We start from the raw sequence: 12,690 nt of genomic DNA, 5'->3' as shown, positions 1-12,690 counted from the left end.
CTCATGCATAAAAAGTGTTCTAACAAAAAAATGGCAGTTCCCGGTAGCAACCACCCAGATTCCTGCTTTATACTTTTCAAAAGAGTCAATGTAAGCTGTGATCTAGCTGCTATGGGCACATTTTTTGCTAGAATAGTTTTTGTGTATGATGTCGATTGCGGTGGATTTATCAAAAAGTGAAGCCACAAATCAGATTTAAGGTGATCTTTTTCTGATGCGCTTTAGAAAATTAAATAACCAACCTGATTGGTTGCTATGGACAAGTGCACCACTTCTCCCCCAAGATGCACCGGAATTATGCATGGTGTGCCGAATCTAATATATGTTTTACACCTTTTAAAACCACATCTACAATTTTGAAAAGAGTCTAGAAAAAGCAATATTTTTTTGCCACAAAATATTGGTGTAAAAATATGCCATCCAGGTGGCGTAAAGAAGAGAAACATATCTAACATTCCTAGCTTGTAGTGACAAATTTATCATGCTACTTGCGCCATTTATAGAAATGTGGCACAATTTTCAGGGTTTTAGATTTGTACATCCTCCTACATCACAAATCCAAAAATATACCTGATGTAAAAAATACCACCAAGTGAACAACAAAAATAATATTAATAAAATATGTAAATCTTTTTTATCCCATACGGGAGAAATTACCCACAAAAAACATACATTTAAAATACAAAGAACTAAAAACACCCCGGATGGGAATGTGCACCAAGTCCCATGGAAATGACCATATGTTATAACAAGATGACAGCATAAGACATACTAGTAAAATAACCAGAAGATCCAATATCTAGAATGATCAACTTTAAACGGCAAGATATGACTCAATATTTATGCAAAAGTACATCAAAGTCTATCAAAGTCTAAATAGATCGTCATTTACCTGAAGTGGACATGGTGAAAGGAACACACTCCGATCCGAGGACCACCTCGACGCGCGTTTCGCTTCCTTCGTCAGGACGAAAGTTGATCATTCTAGATATTGGATCTTCTGGTTATTTTACTAGTATGTCTTATGCTGTCATCTTGTTATAACATATGGTCATTTCCATGGGACTTGGTGCACATTCCCATCCGGGGTGTTTTTAGTTCTTTATATTTTAAATGTATGTTTTTTTGTGGGTAATTTCTCCCGTATGGGATAATAAAGATTTACATATTTTATTAATATTATTTTTGTTGTTCACTTGGTGGTATTTTTTACATCAGGTATATTTTTGGATTTCTGATAATCATTGTCATTCCTGATGGTTTGATATATGCTCTAAGTACAATTTCTGTTGATATCCTCCTACATCACTACTGATAAATTTCCCCCTATATGTTTGTCACTTTAGGCTTTTGCACTAGTAAGCTTTCTTTTGTGGAATATTGTTTCTATGTTTATTATTTCTTTACTTTCTTCTTCTAGCAAGCTCAATGTGGCTTAGACTTGAGACATGTGACAATCATTGAATTATTTGGTGTGTATCCAACTTACATCGGAAGAATAGGACGTAGGCTGCTCCCTCCAGCTTTAGGACTACAACTGAGGTATGCAGAATTCGGACCATGTCTATACGGCCCATGAACTTGACATACTGAATCAGAAACAAATAAGCAATAATTCAGTCCAGGGCATTTTTTAAGAAACTTTAGTAAAAAAGTTGCAGAATCAAAGTAACAACATGTAAGAAAAGCCGATTTTGTAACAGTGACAAGGCTTTATACAAGACTCTAAGTGACGATTTATCTTGGTTACATGCACCGCAATTGTTTGCTAAGGGGCAATTTGTCCTCAATTGTTTCTGCAATTATGAAACAAATTACTTTTTGTATATCTTTTACTCAAAAAGTTATAGAAAATGATAATAAAATATTGTAGCATTAATAGCAGCAATTTTTCTCATTATATTGCTAATTCTCCTTGATTTCAACCCTCCAATTAATTAATGTTCTAACTCATCCTTATTAATTTGTTATTCCTCTGATTTGGTTTCCTCTTTTTTATGATTATGTGTTTTACTGATGTTCCCAAAATATTTATTATTTAATTACTGAAATAGCTGAGAGTAAAACTACCAAGAGTATCTGGTTGGAAATAAGCTTTCTAGATGGCTGTAAATTATTGATGTTGTTTAAATTATTTAAAATTGTAATATTTTAATGAGATCAACTAAAAATTTTGTGCACTTGATGTTTATGTTACCCTTCTGGATACATTTTGTTTTTTGCTTTTCTTTTGATTATTTGAATCTCTTTGTATTTCTTTTCTTTTCAAATCTCTCTGTATTGAGGTTTTCATGGACGGTACAAACTAACAGATATGTACTAGAATGAAAAGGTATTAATATTAGATTATGTTGGTGAATGCTGAGCGCATCTTTACAAATAAAACTCAACTGTGAACAGAATGTAGGGCCTACAAAATTGTGTTAAAATATGAACTAAACAACGATCTGTGGCTGCTTCAGCCATGCATAATTACAGCCAAATTTAGTGAAATCCCTGAGTGAATCTAGAAATGTTTTATTAGAAACTGAATGGTCGAACCCCCAATATCAGAACCTCTGAGCTTATGTCCTTGTTATTACTTAACATCACTGACATATCCTCCACAGCCATCATATGGGCCACCCATAAAGTGACTATCCGGTAGAAATGGGTCCAATACATATGGCCATAAAAAGTTAAAACAGTATAGGGAAACCATTAACAGTGAGGAACAAACCCCCCTTGAAACTATTCCTAGGAACACAAAAGCCAGCGATCTCTGACATGAGTTAGGCTGGGTTCACACGAGCACATTAACGTCCTTAATGGATGGACGTATTTTGGCCGGAAGTCCCGGACCGAACTCAGTGCAGGGAGCCGGGCTCCTAGCATCGTAGTTATGTACGACGCTAGGAGTCCCTGCCTCTCCGTGGAACTACTGTCCCGTACTGAAAACATGATTACAGTACGGGACAGTTGTCCTGCAGAGAGGCAGGGACTTCTAGCATCGTACATAACTATGATGCTAGGAGCCCGGCTCCCTGCACTGAGTTCGGTCCGGGACTTCCGGCCGAAATACGTCCGTCCATTACGGACGTTAATGTGCTCGTGTGAACCCAGCCTTAGAGTGCATATTGAACTGAACCTGGCTTTAACAATATGGGCAGATTATTTTTTTTTATCCAATTACAAATTCATTTTCACAGGGAATAAGCTAGGTACGCTGCTTGTGCCACAGGGACCTTAATTGTGTACCCACATAGTATGATAACATTCAGGCAGATTCCCTCTTAGCTCACGTTTCTCTTCTGAATTCAAGACAAATTGCATTAAGACTTCTTGAAGAAGGAGATCTCTGAATATAAGGGCCCTTTTACACGGGCCAATTATCAGGCAAACGAACGTTCACAGAATGCTCGGTCACGATCATTGCCCTGTGTAAACAGGGCAACGATCAGCCGATGAATGAGCAAACCCTCGTTCATCGGATGATTGTATCGTTTTAAATGCCGAATATATTATCAGTGTAAACAGGGAGACGCGATGCCGACATGATAGAGATGTATGGGTACGAGCGATCGTAGTTTCGAGCGCTTATTCCCATACATAGCACCTTGTGAAAGGAGCAAATGAGCACCGTTCAACAAGCTGCTTAGTTGAACGGTGCTCATTTACATGGCCCACGTAGGGCAGTGTAAGACCACCTTAAGTCCTCCAAGCCATAAAATTGTCAAGACCTTCTTTGACACCAGTTCTGGATAGATTTCGGGCATTGTACCAGGGGCGTAACTAGGAAAGACTGGGCCCCATAGCAAACTTTTGACTGGGGCCCCCCCTCCCCTGGGTGTCACACAACCCCCCCTTGTAGATAGTGCCTTTTTTACAAACCCCCCCTTTTGATAACGCCATACAGCACCCCTGTAGATAACGCCATACAGCCCCCTTTGTAGATATCTACAGAGGGGGCTGTATGGCGCTATCTACAGAGGGGGCTGTATGGCGTTATCTACGAGGGGGCTGTATGGCGTTATCTACGGGGGGCTGTATGGCGTTATCTACGGGGGGCTGTATGGCGTTATCTACGGGGGGCTGTATGGCGTTATCTACGGGGGGGCTGTATGGCGTTATCTACGGGGGACTGTATGGCGTTATCTACGGGGGACTGTATGGCGTTCCCTACAGGGGGGGACTGTATGGCGTTCCCTACAGGGGGGGACTGTATGGCGTTCCCTACAGGGGGGGCTGTATAGCACTATCTACAGGGGGGGGCTGTATGGCGCTATCTACAGGGGGGCTTTATGGCGCTATCTACAGGGGGACTGTATGGCGCTATCTACAGGGGGAACTGTATGGTGCTATCTACAGGGGGGCTGTATGGCGCTATCTACAGGGGGAACTGTATGGCGCTATCTACAGAGGGGGCTGTATGGCGTTATCTAGAGGGGGGACTGTATGGCGTTATCTACGGGGGGGGGCTGTATGGCGTTCCCTACAGAGGGGGCTGTCTGGCGTTCCCTACAGAGGGGGCTGTCTGGCGTTATCTACAGGGGGGACTGTATGGCGTTGCCTACAGAGAGTCTGTATGGCGTTCCCTACAGGGGGGGTCTGTAGGGAACGCCATACAGCCCCCACTGTAGGGAACGCCATACAGCCCCTCCCCTGTAGGGAATGCCATACAGCGTCATCGTCCCCCCTGTAGGGAACGCCATACAGTGTCGTCCCCCTGTAGGGAACGCCATACAGCGTCGTCGTCCCTGTAGGGAACGCCATACAGCGTCCCCCCGTAGGGAACGCCATACAGTGTCCCCCCCTGTAGGGAACGCCATATAGCGTCCCCCCCTGTAGGGAACGCCATACAGCGTCCCCCCTGTAGGGAACGCCATACAGCGTCGTCCCCCTGTAGGGAACGCCATACAGCGCCCCCCCCTGTAGGGAACGCCATATAGCGTCCCCCCCTGTAGGGAACGCCATACAGCGTCCCCCCTGTAGGGAACGCCATACAGCGTCGTCCCCCTGTAGGGAACGCCATACAGCGCCCCCCCTGTAGGGAACGCCATACAGCGTTCCCCCCCCCCTGTAGGGAACGCCATACAGCGTTGTCCCCCCTGTAGGGAACGCCATACAGCGTCCCCCCCCTGTAGGGAACGCCATACAGCATCGTCCTCCCTGTAGGGAACTCCATACAGCCCCCCCTGTAGGGAACGCCATACAGCCCCCCCCTGTAGGGAACGCCATACAGCGTCCCCCCTCCCAAAAAAATGCGACCTACAGTGTGTCCTAATAAAAGACATGTATCCCCTATCCACAGGATAGGGGAGACATGTGTGATCGCTGGCAGCGATAGGGAGAACGGGGGACTGAAAGTCCCCCCAAGTTCTCCATGACTAACCTCTGACTTCCGGCGTCTGCGCAGCTCTGTAGAAATGAATGGAGCGCTGGTCACGCATGCGCACAAGCGGGCCCGCGCTCCATTCATTTCTACGGAGCTGCCGACACAGACCCCGGAAGTCCGAGGTTTGTGATGGAGAACTTCAGGGGACTTTCAGTCCCCCGTTCTCCCTATCGCTGCCAGCGATCACACATGTATCCCCTGTCCTGTGGATAGGGGATACATGTCTTTTGTTTAATGGCAGAGCGGGGAGATACCTCCCTGCTCTGCCGTACTGTTCAGTGGCGTCCCACTGTAGCAGCCATAGCGGCTGCTAGCGGAGCCTCCGGCCATGGTGGGGGCCCGTGCCGGCGGGCGACACGGGCCCCCTCATGCCGCGGGCCCCGTAGCAGCCGCTACTGATGCTACGGCGGTAGTTACGCAACTGCATTGTACTATAGTCAATTTCTAATCTTTTTAATCTTTGTTAACACCTCATTTTACCAAACTATTCAATGCCATCAGAAATGAAGATTCTCTAGGCCCAGTATACTAAGGGAACCATCATGGTCTTGCCAAAAGTCAATAAGGACCATTCTAAATGCAGACATTATAAACCCATCTCCTTAACGAATAGTGATAAGAAATGACTTACATTCTAGCTACTAGGAGCACTTATGTCTATCATTATTGATCTGAACCATGTAAGCTTTATTTATGGTAGGCAGGCAGGCAACAGCCAACTAACCAAACAAAACCTGCAGGATTGTAAACCAGATTTTTTTTTTAGCTCTGCCAAATTAAGGTGGTAATGCTTTTCTCTATAAACATTCAATTCCAAAAACATTTTAATTTAAGGACATTTGGGGATTTTGGTAAGCATTTTTTAACATGTGTAAGGTTCTACATCAATTGCCAAAGTATGCATCATTTGAATCAGAGACCATCCAAGCTGTGCCTGGAACTCACTAGGTTCCAGCTTTCTCTGATTCTTTTCATATCATGTACCCTCGCTATCAATCCCTTTCGATCAAGTGAAAAGTAAATTGAGTTGGATTATGACACATTATACATTTACCAGTATATGTATGGACCCTAATGTACACTGTCATGGTCTGCCCTTAGGACCTTTTCTGCTTGCTCTTTTTCTTACTCCCATCCTTCCCTAGATTTGTTTCCGGCCTACAGACTAATCATTCAACAGAATTGATGTTCCGATTTCAAATTCTCAGGAAGGTTGGGCTGCTTTATATGTTACCTGTTGAATGTACACATAGTTCTGCCATATATTCATTTTGAGACAGGTGATGGTGATATTTATCATACTATATAAATTTGTCTTACTACATTTTCCTATCTCTAGATTGCTCTTAAGAATACCAGAAAGAAAATTTCAGATGGTCGTTCTGGATAAACATGGTGTAGACAAAGAAAGATACATCATCCCTATAAACAATTCGGACCTTTTTACACTCATTGATTCCTTCCCTCTTCGAAAAGATGAGATGACGTTTCAAGCTGAAGTAGGACACACATGTAACTGATACGCATATATTGAACAAATTTGAATAAAGTGATGGAGAGTTGCTGCTGTATATGTCTGCTGTACAGATTTTTGTGAATTTTCTCTTTCTATCACAAATGCATAATCGGTGCTGGATTTATTGGATTAAATATTAATTAGACTCTGGGGATAAATTAGCTTGGCAGTCATTAAGCTAATTATGTCACTGCTTGGCACACGTGATGACTGGTCTATTGACACTATAGGGACTGTTATTGTGGTAACAAAGAATAACTACACACACTTGTAATAAATGTCATAGTACATCTGAAGTATCGCATACACATGGACAATCACAGGTTTTAAGCAATTTCATTCTATCCTGACTGTGCCCAAGGAACTGCTAATTAATCCCAATTATTTGATGCTATTAGCATTTAGGATTTGAGCTTTGGTGCTGCTTAGAGTTCACTTGAAATTAGTATCTATTACCTAATACCAAAACTCTGCAAAGAAATGTCATAATGCACATAACTCGGCTATGGTTAAAAAAAACATAGTATCTGCTGTAGATAAAAGGATATGAGCATCTTCACAACCATTTTTTCATTTCTCCAATGAATTTAAAATAATAAATGAAGCAACTTTTCAAACAGGTTTGATTAAAAATGTTAGATTGTTTTGAGTAAACAGCTCCTATGCAAATCTATGTGCACCACGAGGAATGCCCACTGAGCTCAGAGCTTGCAGCTTCACATATAGGCATGTCAGAATGCATGACTTGAAAATAAAAGAAGCAACATAGAAATCAGTCAACAACATACTACAACTTGGAATTCTCTAAGTCAACAGCCACAGATCTGAAAATATTTTTTCCCATAAGAATGGTCGACATGTCCTTTTAGCGGACAAACAATACATTAATACCAAATCATGTTTCATTATTTTGTCTATAATCTAGACAACACTGTTTCATCAGTATATTAAAATGCTTGTCTTCTATGTTTCTTGAAAGCCTAATTCTAATTTTCCCACCACTTCCCTCCCTTGCAATGTGAATCGCCACATGAATTAATAAAGACTGTTAGGCCTCATTCACACGACAGGGTCCGAGTGTCGGCCGATAAAATTGGCCGTTTTGGGCCATTTTTCCCGGCCGGTTTGCATCCGTTTTGCATCCGTTCCAGGCCGTGTTGCCGTTTTTAACGGCCGATTTTGGCCAGTTTTGCATCCGTTTTTTCCCCTGCCCGTTTTAAAATTGGATGAATTTCATTTAAATTTGTTGCCACACACAGCCCTCTGTAGATAATGCCACAGCCCCCCTGGTAGGTAATGCCACCCAGCCCCCTGTAGGTAATGCCACCCAGCCCCCTGCAGGTAATGCCACTCAGCCCCCTGCAGGTAATGCCACCCAGCCCCCTGCAGGTAATGCCACCCAGCCCTCTGCAGGTAATGCCACCCAGCCCCCTGTAGGTAATGCCACCCAGCCCCTGTAGGTAATGCCACCCAGCTCTCTTCAGGTAATGCCACCCAGCCCCCGGCAGGTAATGCCACCCAGCCACCCGGCAGGTAATGCCACCCAGCCCCCTGCAGGTAATGCCATCCTGTCCCCTGTAGGTAATGCCCCCTGCAGGTAATGCCACCCAGCCCTCTGCAGGTAATGCCACCTAGCCCCAGGCAGGTAATTCCATGCAGCCCCCGGCAGGTAATGCCACCCAGCCCCCTGCAGGTAATGCCACCCAGCCCCCTGTAGGTAATGCCACCCAGCTCCCTGTATGTAATGCCACAAAGTCCCCTGTAGGTAATGCCACACAGCCCCTGCAGGTAATGCCACCCAGCCCCCTGTATGTAATGCCACCAAGCCCCCTGCAGGTAATGCCACCCAGCCCCCTGTAGGTAATGCCACGCAGCCCCCGGCAGGTAATGCCACCCAGCCCCCGGCAGGTAATGCCATAAAGCCCCCTGTAGGTAATGCCACCCAGCCCCCTGCAGGTAATGCCACCCAGCCCCCTGCAGGTAATGCCACCCAGCCCCCAGCAGGTAATGCCACACAGCCCCCTGTAGGTAATGCCACCCAGCCCTCTGCAGGTAATGCCACCAAGCCCCGGCAGGTAATGCCACGCAGCACCCGGCAGGTAATGCCACCCAGGCGCCTGCAGGTAATGCCACCCAGCCCCCTGTATGTAATGCTACCAAGCCCCCTGCAGGTAATGCCACCCAGCCCCCTGTAGGTAATGCCACGCAGCCCCCGGCAGGTAATGCCACCCAGCCCTCTGCAGGTAATGCCACCCAGCCCCCGGCAGGTAATGCCACACAGCCCCCTGTAGGTAATGGCACCCAGCCCTCTGCAGGTAATGCCACCAAGCCCCGGCAGGTAATGCCACGCAGCCCCCGGCAGGTAATGCCACCCAGGCGCCTGCAGGTAATGCCACCCATCCCCCTGTAGGTAATGCCACCCAGCTCCCTGTATGTAATGCAACCAAGTCCCCTGTAGGTAATGCCACACAGCCCCTTGTAGGTAATGCCACCCAGCTCCCTGTAGGTAATGCCACCAAGTCCCCTGTAGGTAATGCCACACAGCCCCCTGTAGGTTGCATCCCTCACCCCCCCCCCCTTCCAGGAGAAGTCACTGACTTCAATGTCCATATATGGACAGTGCAGTCACTGACTTCTCCTGGAGAGGAATCCCCGACCCGAGCGACAGAATACACGAGAGAGAGCGCGAGCGACAGAATACACGGCCATCACTCGGGAAACATTCCGGTGATGGCCGTGTATTACCTGGCCCCATAAACTTCTATGGGAGCCGGGTGGTCGGGTAAACGGCCGAAAATAGGGCATGTCCCATTTTTTGACGGCCAGGTTTCCCGGGCCGCCAAAAAAATCGGTCGTGTGAATAGCCCCATTAGGGGTCTATTGTTCCTAATGCAGACGTGTGACGGCCGATTTCTGAACGGCCGTCACCCGGCCGGGAAACCCTGTCGTGTGAATAAGGGCTTAGATTACCTATATATACAAATATATAGTATACAAGTCAAGGTTCACTAAAAGGGAGTTTACATATGGGACACACTGGCAAATGCATAGGCAATAGCACAGTAAGTTAGTACCCATTTATCCAGATCAGAGTTTTGGTTTCTATCGTATACTATGCATATTAACTATGAGAGGACCACCCATCTAAAAGTCTGTTTTTTAATGCAGTTTTTGTAAATCTATTGAACTATAGAATGAAAGTATAAATCCCTGCATTACTAGTACACCAAGAGGATGTCTGACATGACAACAACTCCCGCAGTAGACATGTTTCCTCAATTGACAAAGACGGAAAACGTATTACAACTGACCATATTCACATGTAACGTATGCGCTTTGCTTAAAATCTCTGAAATTCCACAATCGATATTTCATGCCATTGCATTAGAATCTGTTATCATTCAGGTTCACATTAATGTTTAACCCCTAAAAGAAAGAAAACGAAATCATTCTTGCATTAGAGGCCAACAATAGCTAGTAGGTACTGATCTAGTAAGGTCTAATATGTGATGCCAGTAACACAGCTATTTTAGACACAGGATATAAATGATATTGCTTAACGCTTTATGTACAGTTTTTTTTGGTTTTTTTTCTGTCTCCATTAAAGATATACAGGTCATGTGACTATTTAATAACTTGTATAACTTGGGATTTTCTTGAGGACACATTTTTATATATGGTAATAATAAAAGCTTTTAATAATAAAATATTTGTATGCAGAGATGCTGTTGTATATTATATTGTGGAAGAGAAAAATGACATTATTTTCTGTGGATAATTAAAAATAACTGTTGCATGCACTTGTTGTTTTTGTGGTTTTTTTGTTTTGTTTTGTGTTTTTTTGCATTAAAAGGCACAATGTGGTTTTAAAAGAAACCTTAATACAAGGCAAAAATAATAAAAACATTTAACCCAGTTGAAGGGGTAATACGGTTTCAGCAAATAAAAGTTATATGTGCACTTGTGTGATCACATGACCAGGACAAATATTTATCCAATGGAAATAAACAATTAATGTTCCATTAAATAACTGCAAGCAGAAATCTTGAAAATCATGAGGACTTATACATAAAGTACTACAATATTGCAATCACATGTATGCTTATGTCATCTGCATCTCAAAAACATCTCCAGAATCCGCCCTTTTCTTCTGTGCAGCCAAAACTCTCATTGTTGCTCTGATTCACTCTCGTCTTCAGTGGCGGATTATCATTAGGGCGTTTCGGGCGGTCGCCCGGGGCCCAAGGCTGCCAGGGGGCCCAAGGCTGCCAGGGGGCCTATGACCGCCCGAACCCCCTCATACCCAGTGGCGTCGCTAGCACCGGAGGGAGCCCCGGTGCCAGGACCGCACCTGTAAGGCGAGGGGAGCTTTGCTTCTACTTAGCAGCCGTGGTCTGTGCTGCTATAGAAGCTCCCCCTCCAGCCCCCCTTCCCTGCTCTAAACATCTCTCCTCTGCTGCTAGCTGTCGGGACATGGGGGAGGGGAGACTGTCGACGGGCTCTGTGCTGTGAGCAGGAGAAGAGCTGCAGTGAAGACATAAAAAGTAAGTGCATGTGTGTTTAATGTCCATATTCATGTGTGTTTAATGTCCATATTCATGTGTTTACAAGGTGTACTTTGTGTATAATGTGCATACTCGTGTATAATGTGCCTACTTTGTGTATAATGTGCATACTCGTGTATAATGTGCCTACTTTGTGTATAATGTGCATACTCGTGTGTACTTTGTGTACTATGCATACTTTGTGTATAATGTGCCTACTTTGTGTACTTTGTGCATAATGTATGTACTTTGTGTACTGTGCGTACTTTGTGCATAATGTGCGTACTTTGTACTGTGCGTACTTTGTGCATAATGTGTGTACTGTGCGTACTTTGTGCATAATGTGCGTACTTTGTGCGTACTTTGTGCATAATGTGCATACTTTGTGCATAATGTGCGTACTTTGTGCATAATGTGGTACTTTGTGTACTGTGCATACTTTGTGCATAATGTGCCTACTTTGTGCATAATGTGCGTACTTTGTGCATAATGTTCTTACTTTGTGCATAATGTGGTACTTTGTGTACTGTGCGTACTTTGTGCATAATGTGCCTACTTTGTGTACTTTGTGCATAATGTGCGTACTTTGTGCGTACTTTGTGCATAATGTGCATACTTTGTGCATAATGTGCGTACTTCGTGCATAATGTGGTACTTTGTGTACTGTGCATACTTTGTGCATAATGTGCCTACTTTGTGCATAATGTGCGTACTTTGTGCATAATGTGCCTACTTTGTGCATAATGTGCGTACTTTGTGCATAATGTCCTTACTTTGTGCATAATGTGCGTACTTTGTGCATAATGTGGTACTTTGTGTACTGTGCATACTTTGTGCATAATGTGCGTACTTTGTGCATAATGTGCGTACTTTGTGCATAATGTGCCTACTTTGTGCATAATGTGCGTACTTTGTGCATAATGTGCGTACTTTGTGCATAATGTCCTTACTTTGTGCATAATGTGCGTACTTTGTGCATAATGTGGTACTTTGTGTACTGTGCGTACTTTGTGCATAATGTGCCTACTTTGTGTACTTTGTGCATAATGTGTGTACTGTGCCTACTTTGTGCATAATGTGCGTACTTTGTGCATAATGTGCCTACTTTGTGCATAATGTGCCTACTTTGTGCATAATGTGCGTACTTTGTGTACTTTGTGCATAATGTGCCTACTTTGTGTACTAGTGTTTAGGTAGTGTTAGCAATAGTTACGGCGCGGCAGGGTGATGGTGGAGAAGGGGGCACAAGTTTGGGT

General features: G+C 44.3%; 1 protein-coding gene across 1 annotated transcript in view; it reads left to right on the top strand.

Moving 5' to 3' along the window:
• The window catches only part of SRPX (sushi repeat containing protein X-linked), a 100,195-nt gene extending 93,117 nt beyond the window's left edge, over positions 1–7,078 (top strand). Inside the window, exons 9-10 of the mRNA XM_075850762.1 lie at positions 1,421–1,542; positions 6,714–7,078. Coding sequence (XP_075706877.1) covers positions 1,421–1,542; positions 6,714–6,894 — 303 coding nt within the window. The 3' untranslated portion in view covers positions 6,895–7,078. The remainder of the gene's footprint in view (positions 1–1,420; positions 1,543–6,713) is intronic.
• Positions 7,079–12,690: the final 5,612 nt, after the last annotated feature.

This window comes from Rhinoderma darwinii, chromosome 2, assembly GCF_050947455.1.
Source record: "Rhinoderma darwinii isolate aRhiDar2 chromosome 2, aRhiDar2.hap1, whole genome shotgun sequence".
Taxonomy (NCBI): Eukaryota; Metazoa; Chordata; class Amphibia; order Anura; family Rhinodermatidae; genus Rhinoderma; species Rhinoderma darwinii.
This window is presented reverse-complemented; position numbering and strand designations above follow the sequence as displayed.